Source organism: Varanus komodoensis, unplaced genomic scaffold (assembly GCF_004798865.1).
Source record: "Varanus komodoensis strain SLA01 unplaced genomic scaffold, ASM479886v1 scaffold40, whole genome shotgun sequence".
Taxonomy (NCBI): domain Eukaryota; kingdom Metazoa; phylum Chordata; class Lepidosauria; order Squamata; family Varanidae; genus Varanus; species Varanus komodoensis.
In genome coordinates this window covers 8,122,507-8,143,034 of record NW_025335942.1, presented here as the reverse complement: position 1 = coordinate 8,143,034, position 20,528 = coordinate 8,122,507, and the positions used below count along the sequence as shown (strand labels likewise).

The window sequence follows — 20,528 nt, the reverse complement described above, 5'->3', positions numbered from 1 at the left end:
GCCTATTTCCGTTTAAGCAGCTTATTCAATTAACCAGGAAAATGCATCTGTGTTATGGGCTGTCAAGTAGAAGAGCGTTTTACCTGATTGAACTGATAAGCTTCACAGCATTTTCTTCCGACCCCTCAGCATGGAACCCGTTGGGCACGCCGCTCAGGGATGTCCTGCTCAGCACGTTTTCAGACCGGCTGCTGGTGATGGCGTGTTTCAGTGGACTCCCGAAATCACCCTCCGTAACTCTGGCCATCGCCACGTCTTGCTTCTCCGCTGCCACGGGCGGCAGAGCCTGCTTCTGGTGGGTGAAGAGTTTCTGTTCCAGAAGTTCGGAACTTTCTTTAGTTCTTTGCTGGATAAGAGGGGTGAGCGGAGCGTCAAAGCTCACACAGCTGTCCGTCTCGTCGGTCAGTGAAATCACGTCCAGTGAGTCCAGGCTGCTGTAGTAGGTGCCCTTCATAAGCTCAGATTCCACGATCTTTTCGAAGGTAGAGCTAAATCCATCCCTGATGTCTTTAAATGCAGGATCTTCCCGGTCATCCTGGTTGCAACATTCTGCAGCAGCGAAGCTGAAATGGAAAGGCAGAGCTGAACAGCACGGAAGTTGTCCTCCTGGGAAGTCCTATTTAATAAGATCTCTGCACTGGGAGAAGCGAGTGGAGATGCAAGACACGGGATGGAGGGGGACCAGGCTGCTCGTTTTTGCAATAATATAGATTCAAATGCTCGAAAACTGGAGGGGAAGCGGTAATTATTGTCCATTTTACCTGGTTCCCGGTCCGCTTTCAGCTGGTTCCCGGGACCATGCTGAAAACAGAGAAAATGCCAAAGAACCTGTTTTTTTCTTACAAGCTTCCACTCCATTATGCTTTTTAGTATAAATTTTAAAGTTTAAACTTAAAAACCAGTTTGTTTCTTTAACAGTGGAAGTGGTGGAAAGGAAGCTTCCAACAATGGAAGAATGACAGTGGTAGATACAGGTTGGTTCCAAACTGGAAAATATTTTCCAGAAGTATTCCCAGTATTTGGACTCATGCAAGGTTGCAAGAAGCCCTGTACATGTGGCGGAGCTCAGGGATACGCGGCTGCGGTAATTCCCTTGATCCGGGATCACTTCCAGCACAAACCGCATGCCTGCAAAATCCATGGAACTGTGGCGTCTGAATCAGCCAGCTGCTCTGCACAGGTGGTGTTTGCTCACCTGGGGGGAACCTACGCCAAGTTAGACAGACAGACTGGGTTCACACAACACGATAGCCCGTTGCAAGTCATATTGAGCTTGAGGCAACAGGTCACTTGTTCTAAAGGATATCTGAAGGAGCCTCTCCTTCCCTAAGATCTGGGGTGGAGGCCCTGCTCCGGGAGCCCTCCTTGAAGGAGGTCAGGAGGGTGGCTACCCAGAGAAGGGACTTCGCTGCGGTGGCACCCCAATTGTGGAATTCGCTCCCCAGAGAGGTTCGCCTGGCACCGACACGTTATCCCTTTCGGCACCAGGCCAAACCCTTTTATTTTCCCTTTATTTTAGGTCTGAGTCTGATTTTGCTGTGAGGTTTTATTGTATAGAAAATCAATTTGGATACTCTGTTTTATCGTAACACCATCCTGAGATCTCAGTAGTTTTAAATAGATAAACAAAATAAAATAAGGTAAAATTCATTAGGTATACCAACAAGGAACTGTTGTGTGGTCAGAAGCTGGGCAACTGACCCCAAGGAGGGGGCAGGGAGGGGGCAACCAACTGCTGGCCAAGAGCCACAGAGACCTTGGCCACCTTCCGGAGCAGCCAGGCCACTGGCTGGCGCTCCTGCTGCTGGCCGATGAAGCGACCCTTCCCGTGGAGCCGGGTCCCCCTTTGTTTGGGGCACCTCTGGCAGCCTCCAGGCTGGCAGCCCCTGCAAAGCGCCCGAGCGGCACACCGGGCCAGCGGTTGCTGTTTTGCCACCCCTAAAAGTCAAATTGTGCCCTATATTTGTGTCCCCCGCACTCAGCAAAAAGCCAGCTTTGGTGTCAGGAGAAAAGCGTCCTGGCCCACCTGAGCCGCCCGTGCTCTCGCCCCGCAGTGCCTTTACCTGCTCTCGTCCGCATCCTCCGGAAGGAGTGCCTGCGGGCTGGCCCTGCCGGGTGGCTCGTGGCATGGCGGGCTGCTTGCCGAGAGCCCCCCTTCTGAAGCAGCCGCCCCCGGGCTCGCCGGCCCCTCCTCGCCGCCCCCATGGCTGCCCTTGGTGAGCCCGGGCCCTGCAAGCAGCCCATTCGTCAGCACCGGGCCGCCCGGGCCGTGCCGGGCATTCTCCAGGGGCCCACACGGCCCTGGCCCCGGCTGCGTGCCCGCCCCCCTCCACGCCCCTGTGCCGGCCCCCCAGCCCCCCTCCGCCGTCCTGCCCCCCATCGCCAGGGGAGGCTCGGCATTGCTCGGGATGCTGGACGCAGGCCCCGCCGGCCCCGCCAGCCGCTTGCTCGTGGTCGAGAGGGCCAGGGACGGTCGCTCGTTGCACCCGGCCAGCGACGGCGGCAAGGGGATCTCTCCATTCATGTTCTGGTGAGTCTCGCTTGGCTCGGGGGTGCCGGTGCTCGCTAGCTTGAGCCTGCAACGAGAAAGAAGCAGGGAGCCCTTAGACCCTCCAGGGGACAAGGAGCTTGCAGCAGACACGTTGGAAAGGGTCCTGGTTTCGCCAGCATCGGGTTTCCCGGCCAGGCCAAGCCTAAGCACACACAGGGGCTTTTCTGCAGGTGCAGCCCCACTTCCTGTGCCTTGCCTCACCTCTCTGGTCCCACTGTGCAGGGCTGGGAGAGGCAGGGCAAACAAGCCACCACCCCAAATAAGCAGCTCACATTACTTTGCAAAGCGCTTTGTCCACTGATGGTACTATAATATAACGGTAATATTTCACCCTGAAGGGATAATAGTACATCCATTTTATCATGCCTTAATAGCGTCAACAAAAATCTTTCCAGCGCCTTGACAGTCAAATGAATCCTGGTGTCAGTACTGGGCACAGAACCTTACCAGATGGATGAAACGTCGTCCGCAGTTGGAAAGTACGTGCAGAGGAAAAATGTGAACAGTGATGCACAAGCAATCATAAAATATGAGAGCTGTTACTTTTCCTGATATCCAACCCCATTATTTACATTTTTTTTCTCTTTGCCCAGGTATGTACGTAACTTGCACCTTAAGACAGCAGTTTGTGTGCTTGAGAAAGACGCTAGTCCTCAAAAAGGGGGCCGAAAGAAATTCATCTCACATTGGCGAGGCTCAAGAGCAAGGGAGGCAGAAGAATTGCCCCTAGCTCTTCTTGCAGTGCCCTCCAGTTAATGCCCTGGAAGACAGAAACAGGCTTCAGAGTGATCTCGTGGCACTTTGCTGAACACAACAGAAGGATGTTTAATAGGGATGGATGCCAAATCCTGAACCTCGGAAAAAGAAACCAAGTGCAATTGCAAGATGAGCACACCTGCAGCAGTAGAGCAACAATTCTCGGAGTAAGAAGGCTCTTGGAACTGTTGCCGCTCACCAGCTGAACGAGGCGATGTGGCTGCAGCAAGGGGGAAAATGCTGTTCGGGCTGCATGAACAGGAGCCGCTCTTCCGAGGCACGGGAGGCGCTGGTGCCCTCTGCTCAGCACCGCTGGGGCCGCACCTGTGCCCAGTTCCAGGCACCTGAGGCAGGTGAGGGAAGATGCGGGGAAGCTGGGAAGGGCTCAGAGCAGGGCAGCCCGGGTGGCCCGGGGACTGGAAACGAAGCCCTGCGCGGAGAGATGGAAAGAACTGGGCTCGTTTAGCCCTGGGAAGAGAAGACGGAGGGGGCAGGAGAGCGCGCTGCTTGACGGCTGCCACAAAGAGGAAGGCCAGGTTCTCTTCTCGATCATCCCAGAGTACAAGACATGGACGAACAGGCTCGAGTGGTTGTACTGAGCAGGGGTTGGACCCAATGGCTTACAGGACCCTTCCAACTCCACTAGTCCACGACCGTGAGCTTTGGAAAGCTTTCTCTGGGAACCCCAATGATGGCTCGCAGCCTTCCACGACGGGCAACAGAATGCCCATGCCGCCCCGTGCCCATTAGGGGTAAAATAAATGCAAGCACCTTACACTTTTCTACTACAGCGACCCTTTGACCTGTTACAGGAATACATGGGGTGGCTGGAAGCCCCCTCGCTTCCGCCTTCACTTGGGCCCACCCATGCTGGGACATTTCCTGGCTTTCGTGCAGTTTTTTCCCCAACCTGAGAGGCAGAATCGGCTCTCCCAAGACCTCACTACTGGCGGCATGGACGTACTTTAGGCTAAAGGATGCTGGCACTTTTGGTTTTTCCCGTTGGCCGCCCCTTTTTTTGCTCTGGGCCTGCCTTCTCCCGCCCTGCACTCTCCTGCCGCAGGTTTCTGGCTGCTGAGAACTTGTGCAAAATGGACCTCGGTCCGACACATGTGCCTGGATGTCATGGTCACCCTCTGTGTCCCCTTGCCAAACCTTTAACTTTCCATCACGGCTTTTCTTTTCCCATTACCCTCCACTAGCTTTTTTCTTTCTGCAGCCACAACAGCTCCTGGCAACGCATCGAGCAGCTGCAGAAATGGCCTTTTTGCAGCAAAATTTTGGCCTTTTTGCTGCCTTTCACTGAGGCGCCGTCCGGCACTCACAGCAGAGGAAGGGGTGGCTGTTTGTCTGAATGCTGCTTTGGCCACTGTGCTGCTCTCTCACCGCAAAAGCAATGCGGCGCTTGGGCAAGCCGAGCGACGAATATGAGGACAAGCCCTTTCTGGTGGAGGCCACCTTGTCAGATGTGGCATTGCCGTCTTGCATTCAAAGGGGTCTCAGAAGTTGTTCTCGCTGAGGCTTGCCTCAAAACTTCTCCGGCATCATGAGTTCCTTGGGAGACATCGCATCTAGTTGAGCATATTAGACACATCACTTTCAATCGCTCCCCAGAGCTTTCAAGGAAAGTCAATCACTCATTTTGCCATTAATGGGTCTGCGTGTAGGTTCCCGTTGGCAGAAGCACACGCGGCCTCAGACAGGGGAAGGGTGGCCAGATTCTTGCCCAGATACACCGAACGGGAAGCGTTTCATCCGTTGCTTCGGTAGCAGCACTTCCTGCGCAGGAAATAATTTTCATCTGCCTTCCCCATCGGAAAAAGGGCACTGGTTGTGTTTGGAGGAGCCTGGAAGGAACGGGACTGACATGAGGAGACGTGTCAAGAGCTTGGTGTTCCACACAGTGTGGAACTAGTTGGAAAAGCAAATGTTATATGAGCAAGGCAAGCAGCCATACTCCGGAAGGGCTGAGCAAGTCAAGGGCTTCCTGTCTAGGGAAGAGAGAATTTGCCCGGGTTCCATGATGATGGGCTTTGGGGTGTGTCTAAAAAGAACGATGCCAACAAATAAATACAGCAACGGGGGGACTGGTTAATTTCTCCTCCATTGGACTCTCCCCATGTTCATTCCTAAGTCCATTCTCTCCCATTTCCACATTAACCCGTCATTTTACAAACTGACATGGAAATGTGTAAATACCTATTTTTAACTTCCTTTCCTAGAAATTATTCACTTCTTGGTGTATTTTCTCTCAAACTATGCATCTAAATAGATTTGCAAAGTCGCTTCCATGTAGCCTGAAGTGCCTGAACCCGCCTTATTGTGGAAGCTAAGCAGGGTCAGGCCTGACTAAAATCTGGACGGGTGACATAAAATGTTGTGAACCACCCAGGGAGTTCTGGCTACAGGCAGTGGAGAAATGTTGCTGTTGCTGCTGCTGTTGTTATTTCTATCTGAAAATGTGCATTGTTGCATCCACTGGTGCTTGTGCTGGGGAGAGAAACTGGGAAAAGCGTGTTCCACATATCAGGCCAGCTTGCTGCAGATTTGGAGACATTCCTCAAAGGTTCTTCTGGTTTCCTTTCCAGATAAAAGGAAGCTACGCATTTAGATCACATCCCGTCCCGTCAACCTGAGGCAGATTAAGCCCGTTTTATTTTGAAATGTGGTCCCTAGCAATGTCGAGCTTTTGGCAGTTCTTGGGAGATTCGGTGTGATTTCCACAACACCTTAAACTGCAGAAACGGTGCCAATTTGCCACTTTGCTCCTGCTGATGATTCAGCTCAAAATAGCTCCCTCAGCGCTGGAGCAGCACCTTTGGCTTCCCTCAAATACGGCCGAAAAGCATCGGACCGACCAGAACCGCCGGAGGAGTAAGTTTCCTTGAGGGCCATGAGACATTTTGTCCGGATCCAAGGAGGCCTTCGATGGGGTGGAACAAACTCAATGCACATCTGCTCCAAGGCGGAGCTGCCTGTCGATTTGCGACAAGTGAGAAGCTACACGATGACAACAGGGTGCGTCTGGGGCGCAACGGAGACGGAGGAATCCAAGGAGAAGCCATGGACTTCCCCCGAGGACTCCTGCTGGAGGCCGGGTGCGGGGGAGCGGCTGCGTTGGGAAGGTGCCTCCCGGGTGACTTTGGGGGCGCGACGGGGCTTCTCCGACCCTGCTCACGAGGGGCTTGCCTAGACACCCCCCCTTTGCACGTGGCTGGGGCGGTGTGCTCGTCCCAGGATCAGGGCCGCAATTGGAGCGAGGGAGGCAGAGAAGGGCTGTGCACGGTGCACTGGTGGTCCTTTACATCTGAGATGGCGGCCAGATGTCTTACACACCATCTCGGCTCGTCTTTTATTTGCCTCCAAACTTGTGGGATAGTTATTTTATGTTCCTTAAAATTAGCTTTGGACCACCGATAAGGGCAGAGCACTCCCTCCCCCTCACAGCGGTGCTCGCGGCAGCGATGCTTTTCGCCTTGGCTCTTGACAGGAGGCGAGGTGGGCCCATCGCCATTTGGACCTCATTGTGGCCGAGTCGGAGCGGTTCCTCCTCGCCCAAAGCTCTCCTCTCGTCATTTGGTTCCCAGCTGATCAACCACGCCTCCTTCCGCTCCATCATCAAGACATGAAACCTTGTCAGGGCCCCGATCATCCTCGTCCTGGGATTCGCGTTCCCAGATTGACTCTCCCTCTCCTTCTCCCCAGCCCTGTGAAACTGCAGCCTCTTCCTTCCATGAGTGTGGGAGGTGTGAATTTAGTCAACCTGATGAACAATGAAAACCAAGCAATATTCTCCCCCATCCTTATTGCAGACAGCAAAGATGAATGAATGCCGCAAACTGTGGGCTTTGGGGTCCCCCCCTTCCCTGAATCATTTTCTCTCCCCCGACCATCTTTTCAAACATTCAGCTTCTTCCCTGACCAAGAGATCCAGAGAAGTCAACAGCTTGCCTGCTAAAATTTTTTGGCTCTACTGGAAGTTGTGGGTCTTCCTATTACTCTCCCGTTGCATTTCCATCCTGCTTTTTTCCCTCTCGCAAAGAACCCAGTTCTCCTCCACTCCGTTTTTATCCTGACAACAGTGTCCCTATGAGGTAGGCTGGGCTGAGAATCTGACTGGCCCACAGTCACCCCGTGAGTTGCATGGCATCATGAGGACTAGCACCCAGATCTCAAGCCCAGCACTCTCATCTCCACACCGCACTGGCTTTCATCACTGTCATCAGCTTTGCTAATGAACCAGGGCAGCTATTTGCATTTTAGATCTCCAGATATTCTTCATTCCCAGCAAACCTCACCGGCTCCTGTGTTTTTGGCTGCACCGGATAATTCTACTCTGAAAATTTTATGTAGAGGAAAGTATCAATCATTTGCTTTCCAGAACTTTTTAATAAGAATTCCCTCTTCACCTTGGAGTCACAGGGGACATTTCTGCTTCTTTTTCACTCTGATTGCAGAAGAACAATGCTCATTGTAGGGTTTGGCTTTGGCTTTGTTTTACTTGTAATTGGAGGACAAACTGTAGGTCTTTTAGAAGCTTGATTTGGAGCCAAACCAGTTTTGATTCAAACTGAAGAGTCAGCAGAAACGATTTACTCTCTTTGATTGTTGTGACCCACTTTGGCCTAAACACTGCTCCATCTTTGAAAGACAACTTTATTCGGAAGAGGAGGGGATGGCCAGGACAGCAAGCCACCGAGTTTAAATGTCTCCACATGGAGCAATTAAATCCTCATGGCAACTTGCTCCTTGTTGGAAATGGAAACAAAAGAGCATAACCCGTAGGTACAAAACGGGTGCTGTGCAGGGAACAGACATTCCTGCTGAAGTTTAGAAGGACAATCTACTTTTGAAATCAGGAGTGGATTTCTTTTAATTTTTTGCATATCTGTGGGAAAATGGATGCAAATATTGGTTAATATTGGTGACTTGAGCGATGGATATTACAGTTTGATAGATCTGCCTGCCATGTAGCTGGTTCCCAGCACTGTGTCTTTCAGAGCAGAATCGATCCAATGCAAACTCGTCCTTGTCTCTCTTTAGTTCAGTGAGGCCTACGGAAGAGTAAGAGAAGGTTGCATTGCGATCTAAGCAGTAGGAACTGTCTCCGCAGTGCTGCTTCACTAAGGAAACTGAATACGACTGAATGCGAGTTCCAACTAGCTGCGTTTCTTGGGTGAACAGGCAAAATACGCTTCGTAATTGACAAACGATTTTGCCTACCGTGTTGGGGAGATGAAGATGCTTCCGGACCCCTCTTGTCCACAATTTTTATACATTCCCCCCCTTTTCACTCCAGAAAAGGGCAGTTCTGGAACTGGTGTGGGAGCTTCCAGGAGACCAGAAAGATCACGGATTCTGCGCATGCCCCAAGTACAACCCTGGTGTGCATCCTTTCCCATCAGGTGTGGAAATACCTTATTCTAGAGCTATGCTCAGTAATTCATTAGTCTGTTCTTAATTGCCAATATTAATAGCAGGCGAATTCTCTGACAAGGACCAATGCTAGCCTGCGACAAAGGAATGATTTAGGACGAAGGTGTTGGGGTGCCTCAGCTGTACGCCCGAGCCGTTTGTGGCTTGCCTCTAGCTAAATTTTGCACAGCTCTACAGGAGCATTTTTATGGGCCGATGTTGCAACAGCTGGCTTTTAGTGACGCGGTGTCCGCATGGGTACCTACTCAAAAGACGCATGAGTTGGATCCATCCGTTGAGTCATGGATCCTCAAACTATGGCCCATGGGATGGATCCGGCCCTCCACGGCCATCCGCTGTTTGACGCCCGCATGCGCGCTTGCTGCGCGGGCGGGGAGGTGGTGGCTCACTCACTCGGAGATCTCTCTCGGAGTTTTGGACTCGCTGGGAGATCTCTGAGCAAGCGACCCACCGCCACGCGCCTGATGCTGCCTTGCGCCACCCCGACGGCACCTCACCAGCCCGCAACGGTCCCTGCAACCTTTCAACTGGCCCCATATTGAAACAGTTTGAGGACCGCTGCTTTAAGTCATCGTGGTGTGATTGGCTGTGGTTGATGTGTCAGGGATTCTGTTATTTATTAACTCGTTTATTTATGCATTTGTTTGATTTCTAAGCTGCCCCACTAGCCATAGGCTCACTGAGCAGCTCACAACATATTACACACCACTGCAACAACAATGAAAACTATATAATTCATTCATTCGTACATTAATAAGTCACAATATAAAACCAACCAGTAAAATCAATACATTAAAATAAACAATGAAATAAAATAAAGCAAAATGAGATAAAGTGAGATTAAAAGGGACATTTTGATATTAACAATTGAGATGTTAGACCCATTGAAATGACCTTAATGAAGATATATAAAAATTATGCATAATAAGAAAAATATCTGGCGTGAAAATCATAGTGAGGCAGCAGCAAAAAAACACACGAACCATTAAAACCATTAAAACAGAGGCCAAGCAGCTCACCTACCAAAGTGGCTGCGAAAAAGATATATTTTTAGTTGTTGTCTGAAGGAATAAAGACTTGACACCAACCGCGCCTAGGATGGAAATGAGTTCCACCATTGGGGGGCTGTTATGGAGAAGTAAAAAGAAAAGGTGAAGGAGGAAGAGCGATTACTTTCCTCTGCACTGGTGGTGTTATGGGATCACTGATGGAGAGTAAATTCCACCTACGGGGTCCATAGTGACGGGACCCTGCAGAAGGCAAACTGAGGAAAGGAGAGACTACATCCCCTTAAAAATGATGGAGGATTCCCACTTGCAAAAGATTTATTTTAAAAACCCAGCGAATTATTATGCAGGGAAAAGCTTTGCCCTTTGTTTCAGAACTATTTCTTGCCAGAATTCGTTATATTTGACTTTGAGTAACTCCCTTCATATTGCTGTCCTTCCTTTTCCTTCCTGTGACAGAGGGACTCTGTTTCTTCTTTTACCTGTTAGCCAAGGTGTTGCACCTGCTTACTGGAACCCCAGGTTCAGGATCAAGAGAGGGCAAACAGTTTCCGTTCCTCCTTGTGGGCCCAGACGTAAAAGCAGCAGCAGCAACCGCTTGACTTGTCCACCGCCGCCTCATAGAACCCCACACCTGCTCTGGTGTGGAAGCCATTTTATGTGGCTTTAGTGTGGTGATGCTGCAGAAGCCCGTGTGCTTCTTTGTGGAGAGCATCCGGACCTCTCGCTCACTCCAGAGACTGGGAGCTCCACTGTCACGCTTCCCTCTCGCCACCTCCCAGCCAACTTCAGCCCCATGCTCAAGAATGGGCTATCAAGACCCCAGGGGGCCCAAGGGAGAGAGAAGCACCGCCATTGCTATGTGCGCTGTGTGTTCGTTGTTTAATTGCAGGAGGCGCAGCTCCTCTTCCAGCTGAGCTGAGCCATAGCCCTCTCTGAAGGACATTTCAAAAGCTGCCGCCATCTTGATGGGCAGGCCCAGCCCAGCCATGGAAGTAGCCAAGGGCCAAGCATGGGATCAGTGGGTCTCCACGAGAACCAAGCGGCCTCCTTGGTCTGAACCAACTGAAATAGACACTGGGCCAAGAGGGCAGCTCCTCCACTTGGGCTTGTTGCCACTCGCGTTCCGCCTTTCCTGTTTCCTTACCAAAGCTTGGCCAGCTCCGTTCTGACAGTTAAATTCCCCTGTGCTTGACTGGTGATTGTTATCACACCCATATCTTTTCCCCAGCAGCACCTTTGTACCACTGCGTTTCACTTGACATGCTACTAAGAGGACAGAACAATTAAAATGGAGGGTGAAACCATATTTTTCTGAGACAGCAAGGATGTGTTCCCAAACTGCATTTTGGAGATGCCTTCAAATACCATCTTTGTCATGTGAGGACGTACAATGAGATCGGATGAAGCCCGGGGCATAGCTCAAAAGCCACCCAAAATCATGGAGTGTCTGGAGGACTTTTGGCTCACACAGAAGCCCGACACACCTGCATTCGTCGCATGAACAACGCGAGCACAATTCCCCCAGAAAAGGGCTTCGGTGATGCAGCTTGCCTTGGGCAAGAGAATTTCTCCCTTATGAATTATGCATTTCCTTTCGTAGCTGACACATTTCCTTTTGCCAGTTGCAAAATGTCACACGAAGCCTGGTTTGTAAAGGTGAAACAAGCAGACAAACCGCATTGTTCAAATTTAGAGCAGGAAAAAAAAGGGGAGGGGTCAAATATGAGTAAAGCCGACAACCTCTCCTTTTTCTAACAAATATCTCTGCAAGGTCGCTTTGGAGGCATCCCTTTTAAGACACCCTGGAAGAGCCACCCCGGAGCCTGCAAAACTGCCTCTTCTCCACTTCTAGCACGACAAAATTAGGCACAAATACTAACGTAGCAATTGTGTTAATGAAGTCACGGCCCAAACGGCCACATCCATTTCAGATCGCGGCCATTCACATCTGGCACTATGCCACCGAATACTGCTGAATTAAAAGGGAATTGGAACTTAGCACGGAAAAGCAAAGCAAAACCGAAGAGCAGCACATTAAAACGAGGCACACACAGACGGAACAGCTGCAGCCCCCGGGTCTTCCATGGTCCAGTTGCAGCCTTATAACTGCTTCTCCGTACCATCTCCATGACAACCCTGTAATTTGGATGCTACATTGCTCGGCTGCTTATATGTAGCACGGAAAATATCAGGGTCCTTTTGAGGAGAAGTACACGAGGGGGTGACACTTAAGATCGTGTTTCTCGCTTTTTAAAATAAGACTGGTCAAGGCATTTTGTTGTCTGGTTGCAGCTGATACCCACCCAAAGCCTTTGAGGATTGGGTGGGCTACACATCCCCATAATTACATGAATGGCTGGCTTGCATTTTCAAGACTTCCTGCCCGTAACTCAGAAGCACGGCTCATAATGATGTATATCTTTCCTGAATAGGTCAAGCATTATGGAATCAATTATTTGAACATATGATTGTGCTTGATTAGAACGATAACCCGTCTATCTCAAATGCTTTCTCTAGGAAGCTATTTATGGAATCCTTATCTGGATACACATACATAAATCTATTTAAGAATGCAAATTGGATACCTCCAGAGAGAAATCAAACCCTACCGAGTATAGTCTTAAGTGAATGCATCAAATATTAATACTGACTGTAATACTAATAAAATGCCTAACCAGAACAACATTATATAGGTGCCACTGTAGGATCAAAAGGAAAATATTGTGATTCCACTTACCAGAGGCAAAAGCTTTCCCCCACAAATGCTGTTCAGTTTTCTCTTCAACAGCCCATGGAAAATAATCGGCAGCTACATGGAAGGAGTCCTCTTGTTCCCCATGCTTCCAGACTTTCCTTTTATTGTCTCTCGCCCCACCACGCCTCCCTCGCTTTCCTTCAGGTGTCAAAAGATTACTAGGAAGCAGGTTGCAGGGAAGACAGGAGGGGAAAAAGAGGAGGGGGCAAGGGATAGATCTGAAAAGGAAGTCTCAGAATGATGGAGCTTGCATTCAAGGCAAGCGCAGTGGGAGAGCCCGATGAGCAAGCTTTGAGAGGAGTGTATGTTGAAAGACCAGCTTACAATTTATACAGGAGTTACTAGAGCAGGCACGAGCAAATTGCTAAGAATATTGAACATTTTCTTCAAAGATCTGAGGGATGGCTCTGCTTTCTGCTAACCAATCAGATACCTTGAAACTGGATCTTGGAAATCCAAACATGCAAGCTGTATTTAAGGAAAAGTGGGGAGGGGGCATACAAACAGCCTTGGCAGAACTCATAAAAAGCTTTCAGTGTCCTGACCATCTCTGAAAACTAATCCTAGTATTGCACAAAGATAAGTTATCCACTGGCTTTTAAATGCCTTGGTTTTCCTTTGTGTAATTCTCTCCTCTGAGCTTATTTTTCTGCGCTGAAGTATAAGCCTTCTCACTGAATACAGAACTGCCTTCTTCAGTTATCCTGTACAAAACATTGTCCACACCAATGTTTTATCTTTCCTTCCATACAGAGATGATGTGTGCACAGGGCAGACTGTATGTTGTGCTGCTCGTTGCGCTATGTACAATGTTTACACACAACAGAGAGTGGCATTCAAGGAGGCGATTGTTCCACAATTAGCAAGGTACAGCACCCCGAGACCGAACGCAGGAAAGGCGCCCGTGTGGGAGCTGCTGCGAGGACTTCGTTCACGTTTTCTGTGATGTGAAATGGCTTCTCGGCATCTGCTCCATTTTCTCTTCTCTCCAGCCTGGTTCAAAACATCTGGCTTGACTGGACAAGATCCTAAGGGATGGAGTGGATTTGGGCAGGGCTGGCTGTCTGCGAAGACACACGGACAACCTCTTCGTATAAAACAGGAGGGTCTCTGAGCTATACGGGGGACGGGGGGAGGGGGTCATCCTGCTTCCTTCCAGGTTTTTTCCCCTCCATTCCCACTAGGGGGTTTCCATCAGTTGCACCCTCCTTCCAGGACCACGCCGCTCCCTCCAAGCACCCCTCCTCCATCTGCTTTTGCAAACAAGCTTTGCTGCTGCTTATACGTTGGAAGCACAGCATGTATTTTTAAGGTGTGGATGATCACAGGTTCACAGAGTTGGAAGGGGCCATGAAGGCCGTCGGGCCCACCCCCTGCTGTTGCAGGACACCATGTTGTTCCACCCCACTCGGGGCTGCCCAGTTTCACCTTGAATGTCTCCAGTGTGGGAGAGCCCACCACCTCTCCAAGCAACTGGTTCCACTCTCATATTGCTCAGCGAGGAAGCTTTTCCTGATGTCCAGCCTGAATCTGGGCTGTCGCAGCTTGAACTGATCATTCCGTGTCCTGCCCTCTGGCATCAGGAAGAAGAGATCTTGACCTTCCTCTTTGTGGCAGCTTTGGAGGTCCTTCTAGAGGGATCTCATGTCCCCCCTCAGTCTTCTCTTCTCAAAGCTGAACATGCCCAGCTCTCAGTTCCTCCTCACAGGGCAGTGTTCCCAAACCCTGGCTCATTTTGATTGCCCGCCTCTGGGCCCTCTCCAGTTTTCTTGCCTCTTCCTTAAATCTTGGTGCCCAGAACTGGACACAGGACTCCAGGTGGAGTCTGATTAGTGAGGAATACAGAGGAACTCTTCAAATCACGATACATTTGCACTCGCAACCTTCGGGGTGGGGGGGGACCCTGACAAGGAGCAAAGCCATACCAGGTAGTGCCTCTTAACCTGGACTCCAGCGGCCACCATAATGTCCCAGTTTGTGGGGGACGACAGACGCATCGTGGCCAACCTTAGGAAGCAATTGTGATAGGGGTCAAAAGGCAGGTGAGGGGGAATCGTGCATAGAGGAAGCAGTGGGTTTTCAAAGAAACAAGTGATCCTTTATTTCTATTTCTTTTTTGAGGGTTTTGTTTCAAGCCCAGAACACTGATCTGTGAAGAAAGACCCAGGGAAAAAAGCTTACACTTCCCAGCATCCCCAGCCAACCATTTCTTTTCTGTCTAAACATACATTGGATTGCCTCCAGGGACCAATTTAGAAGCATCTGGGCTTTCAAATACCCTATTATTTCGCATTAAATAGCATCTTTAACATTTTTATAGTACCCACTGAGTACTATAAATAGAAATGCATGATATTTCTATTTGATATTCAGTTTGATTTCCATATTTTATTTTTAAAAATTTTTTATTAAAATTTTAAACTAACACTAAAAACATCAAACATCACATACATCGGATTTACTGGGTCAACCCCCTACTACATATTTTTTAAACATTCTAAAGTCAAATTCAAATCAATTTATAATAATTTGAAAACATCTCTAAGTTTACTCCAAGTCCCGTTTCTCCAGCCACTTATAGAAAGAGTCCCAAGTTCGATAGAAGTCAGTGTCCTCTTTCTCCTTCAATGATAAAGTCAATCCATCCATTTCTGTGCAGTCCAAGATCTTTCTTACAATCAATCCATCGGTGGGCGGCTCCTCACTTTTCCAATATTGAGCAAATGCAATCCTCACCGCTGTGATTAGGTGCAGCCTCAGGTGCATTTCCTGTCTGTTAACATCTTCCAGTATGATGCCTGCCATATTTCATTTTTGACAGCAGGAGGTTTGGCATGCAATGGCATCTAGGTGGACCGTATTGGAGTGCTGACATACAATGGTATTTAGCACCTGATTGCATGTGAAGCAGGGCGTGTGACAGGATGACATCTAATAACATGGTATTTCAAATGTTATGCCTGACAATAAAATCAAGGGATGTCATACCAAGCATGTAAGAGTTTGAATTTCAAGTTCTGAGGTAAATTACCCCATTCAAAATCCAAATATTTATTAAATTTCTTCCATGATATTTAGTCTAGCACAATGGCAGAGCATGCTCATGAGAAATGATAAAAACAAGGAGAAAGGGAACCCCAGTCTTGGAATAGGTCGAATTCCTATTTCCTGGATGTCTATTGGATATTCTTTATGGAGCATTTGCCTCCTAAAGATTCTGTGATGTTTGGTGCTAGATAGAAAACATACAGTCAAATTTGGTTATTTCCAGAGCATCTGATGTACAGCAACGGCTACTTAACATTATTTGACATTCAACAAGTATTTAACTATACCGTGTGCCACAATCAACATTTGATAGCCTGGGAGAACCAACTCGAACAGTATCTAACATTTAAATGGATTCATTTATTCAGCCCAACAGGACAGTCGCGTGGTGATTTTTGGTGGTGAATTCCAGCTGTGAAGTCTGAATGCTGCATTTGAAGGCCGCGCTTGCGATCCCAGACCTGAATGTTCACCCTGTGCACACTGACACCTGGAATCTGGCACGGAAATTCCCAGGAAAAGCTATCCCAGTTCCTGGGGGGCTCCAACAGGCCAGGCCAGCAAATAATCCTTTGCTGTCCCACCACTGCTGGGTTGCACAAATCAGTCAGCCGCCAAATCTCCAAGAACAGGGGTCTCTGTCTGACTTTACTGCCGTGCTTCCTATCCTGAGCTGGTAAAACCCTCTGGCAGGATAAATACAAGGGAGTTTTGGGTCCGACTGTTGTTGCTTCGTGATAGATCTTCATCCATCAGTCGTGTCAGGATTTGGGCGGCTCTGGCGCCAAACCCAGATGTACCTGTGCGGGGTTTGCAGGAGTGGTCCCTTTGGAGCACTCAGCCTCCTGGTCAGCACCAGCTGGGAGATCTCGGGAAGAGCTGGCTAAGAGCAAGGGCCCGCTCCAGAACTGTCCTTCGCCACGCAGGTCCCCTTGCTTGCTGTGGCTCCTGGATCCTGCCCGACCCAGATGCCGCCCGGCAGGAAAGAAATTCCCCACGAACCCCTCAAGGCTAGGCTCGTGAACCCACCCCCTGAATCTGTGTTGTCGTTCCTAAAAGAGCTACACCGAAGAATCTGCTGGGGAGAGACACTTTCTTCTCGAGAAGCTCCGCTCCCGACTGTGCTGCCGGATCTCGCCCGTGCCGCCAACGGGGCCTTACAAGGGTGAGGGAGACGCTCAACACACTCAATTTCAGAAGGGAATTCTTGAAAGGCGAGAGGATGCGAACTGAGAGGAAAAGGAAGGGCGAAGGCTCTTCAAGTTGTTTGGAGGTTCTTCAAGCCTCAAATAATTCAAGATTGCTGAAATGTAGCCTGCAGATTAGAAGTGTCAGGAGGAAAGGGACCCAGAAAGTGTTAAAGGCTATAAATAGAAAGGCGAAATAGGGCCTGAAAGAGAATACAGGAAACACAAAAATGGCAAAATTAATCTGATGATAAGTCAATAAAAATAAGTTGCAAAATGTAGTGCTGGGAATATGCAAGCTTAATGATGACTTTAATATATGCACAACAAAAAAACAGATGGAGAGGAAACTGGAGCATTACAAAATACATGAGGACATGAATCTTTTCAGTCCGTCTCATCTGTAAAAGCTCAATCAGATTGTAATGTCTCCTTGGCAGGGGAAAAGGGCTTCTTCGGGAACGAGTCTAACAGAAGTGGGAAGAGATGAAGTTCAAGGGCTAATTGACAAACGGAAAATTAAGAAGGCAATGAGTCCAGATGGCATGTACCAGATCGGTCTTGAAAAGTAAACTGTGAAATGGCTGAACTCCTCACAAAGATTATGTAACAATGGTGTTTTGTTTTCTGGTTAAAGGAGGGCTGAAAACACACACACACACACACACACACACACACACACACACACACACACACACGGTCACGGGGAGTCAGAATATTACAAGCCAGTACAAGCCAGGCTTGGCATAACACTACCAGCTTTGGCGTATGAAATGCTTTTTTCACGAAATGTTTTTTTCACATAACTAAAAGTATTTTTATGTGCTTATTTTGTTAGAATTTGTTTAACCTGATTTGGTTAAGAGAGTGGGACTAGTTTCAAGTCCCCGCTCAGCCACGGAGCCAACTGGGAGTCTTTGGGCAGTCACAGAATATCAGTCCAACCTACCTCACAGGGTTGTTGTTGCAGGGGGGAACCCTGAGAGCAGCAGGAGGAGAATGCTGTAAGCTGCTTTGAGTTTGTTGAAAGAAAAAGTGGGATATAAATCTAATAAAGAAAGGAAAAGCGAGATATCAATCTAATAAAGAAAGGAAAATCGGGATATCAATCTAATAAAGAAAGAACAAATGAACTGCACTGTAAGACATCTTTTTGGTTCTTCCAGTTTATGAAGAGTAGACAAAAAATAATAAAACACACGAAACCATCAATGGTAGTGAAACAAAGAAAATGGTTTCCTCTGCAGTGTTAAGCAGTCACGGAGAAGAATTTGCTTGCGAAGTAGCCAGCTTCCTTTTCTATGCCGCTGTCACTGCCAGATTCGGTTTCTACTTCTTCTCCACCTTTGACTTTGTCATGCCGAAACAAGCTGCCTCACCTTCTCGCAGGTCAGCTCTTCTCCTGCTTTGGCGTGAGCATTTCCAAACACGTTCCACTCCTGGCATGGCTGCGGACCATGGAGAGATCCAAAGTAGGCGGAAGCGAGAGGAGGAAGGGTCACTGTGCCAAGGCCTTGCCACCAAGCTGCAAGGAAGGAAGCGTTTTGGAGAATCCGGACAAGATCAGATCCGAAGATGGGTCCTCATTCTGCAACGCTTGAAAATGCCTTTTCAGCACCAAATCCTAAGTATGCCGCTTTTTTCGTAGTCCGTTCCAATGCACCAGCAGCACTTGCCTTCCTGTCTTTAGATTTCGGGGGTTTTTTCAGTCGTACACCAGTAAAATGCGGCATACCAACAGTAAAATATTAATACAATAAAACAGGTAAAAATACAACATAAGCAATTAAAATACTCAAGGACTTCACATGCAGTATGATCAATGAGTGAAATAAAAGGATCAAAACATAAAATTAGATCAGGTTATTGCAAATTCATTAATAACCAGTAATCTCAATTTGCATAGATGAATTGCAGTTGCACAAAAACTTGGTACTTTTGTAGTATAGGTACAGGACAGATATTAGGTTGTTGATCATCCGCTCTCACCACTGTTTAATTGGGGTTAAAAGCGAATTCCACAATTCCTGATAAAAAGTGCATTATAGCAAAACATGCCCCACTGTTTCTACTTCTTCCTTCTGAGAAGGGAAAACCTATTCCTGGTCTTGCTTTTTATTGTCCACTAATTTTTTGCCTTAGTAAAAGCTTCCCTAAATTTTGGGATATACAAGTTGAACCGGTATTTTGCAGGTAAAAATGTTCTCCCATTATGTCAATATTTATTATTTATTTATTTATTAAAACATTTTTATGCCGCCCCATTCGCCGGAGCCTCAGGGCGGCTTACAACAATAAATTAAAATACCATTTTAAAATATATACATTAAAATACAAATATATAATATAAAACATACAATATAAAACAAGCCGCCCTGGCCAAATAAAATTCAATAATATTAACATTTAAAATACTGCTTAAATAAAAAGGTCTTCGCCTGGCGCCGAAAAACAAATAACGACGGCGCCAGACGGACCTCTCTGGGGAGCGCATTCCATAACTTAGGCGCCACCGCTGAGAAAGCCCTCCTCCGAGTACCCACCCTCCTAATTTCTTTCACGGAGGGCTCCCGGAGAAGGGCCTCTCCCGCCGATCTCAGGGGGCGGCTGGGCATATATGGATGTAAGCGCTCCTTCAGGTAACCAGGACCCAAGCCGTTTAGGGCTTTATAGGTCATCTGCTCATGTATATTATTATATAGGTCATATAAAGGCTCTGCTCAGAAGATTTTGCAGCTCTGCATCCTGAATACTTCGTTCAATTAAATCTTGTGAGTCCAAACTGTGCAACTTCTCTTAAAGAGGAATTTTCCATTTTGTATGGCAAGCGTCAATTAGTATTGGGGGTGGGGTGGTGAGGGCGGAGGGCATGAAACTAGGATCTAAGAGAGGATGGCATGGCCACATCATTCGTCCTGTTTCTGGACAAAATCTTTCTCCTTCTGCTGTACCTGTGAGTGAAGGTACACTTAGGTTCTCAAAGACAGGTGCTTTTATGTCAGGTGAGGAAGTCTGATTTACTGAGAAACTGGCTTTAGCAATTTCGGGACACCCTGCAACCTCATCAAGGACAGATCCTGGATACTTTAAGATCCTTAACTGTTTCCCCAGCACTGTCTTGCTTTTGATTCGCTTTGCTTTTGATTGGAGTAAACTTTCAGGCAAGATCAACACTGTAGCCCTCAAGTTTTTCTGCAGAGCTTCAGTGTCTCCATTTGATTCTTTGTGTTTTATTTTGCTTCTCCAAAGGTCCAGGAGACTAGCTTTTACATGTTTTATAACTTCTTTCGCTCAACTGTCCATCTTCCGGAAGGTGTCTGTTTCACAGTATCAATTAAGCAGCGAGTCTGGCCCTGGATGCGCCTCCTACTGCAGGAACAGACGGGCGCTTCCCCAGTTCAGTCTCCAGGCTGTTATATTGTCTGCGTTGTCGCCTCTTGCAATTTGCCAATTTTGCCAATTTGCCAATTTTCCAGACGACCCCACATACTTTGCAGTGTGCACACTTTCGGCCCCATGTCTGTTCTCTCCTTTTTTAATTCTCCTGCTTTTTCAGAAAAGCTACTTGGGTTGTCATTACAAAATGTATGGTTCCTTCTCCCTTCACATTTGTTCATCCATATGCAAGAGACGGCGCGTTGTTGAGTTGTTCTTAATCCGCTGATGTTCGTATTCTGACTCTGAAAATGACTTGCTCAGACAAGCTCTTCTGGGCACACAGCATGAGGATCTTCAGAATTCAAAAGCTTCTGGCCAGGGCGCATTTTCCATTTTTGAGTTTTTGC

The 20,528-nt window shown here is 48.2% G+C and overlaps 1 protein-coding gene across 1 annotated transcript in view; it reads right to left on the bottom strand.

Moving 5' to 3' along the window:
* Nucleotides 1-6,959, bottom strand: part of PSD2 (pleckstrin and Sec7 domain containing 2) — a 39,824-nt gene extending 32,865 nt beyond the window's left edge. The window contains exons 1-6 of the mRNA XM_044442836.1: nucleotides 6,753-6,959; nucleotides 6,124-6,307; nucleotides 3,632-3,737; nucleotides 2,064-2,576; nucleotides 1,734-1,886; nucleotides 84-563 (exon numbers count right to left, since the gene is read on the bottom strand). Coding sequence (XP_044298771.1) covers nucleotides 84-563; nucleotides 1,734-1,886; nucleotides 2,064-2,576; nucleotides 3,632-3,737; nucleotides 6,124-6,307; nucleotides 6,753-6,959 — 1,643 coding nt within the window. The remainder of the gene's footprint in view (nucleotides 1-83; nucleotides 564-1,733; nucleotides 1,887-2,063; nucleotides 2,577-3,631; nucleotides 3,738-6,123; nucleotides 6,308-6,752) is intronic.
* Nucleotides 6,960-20,528: the final 13,569 nt, after the last annotated feature.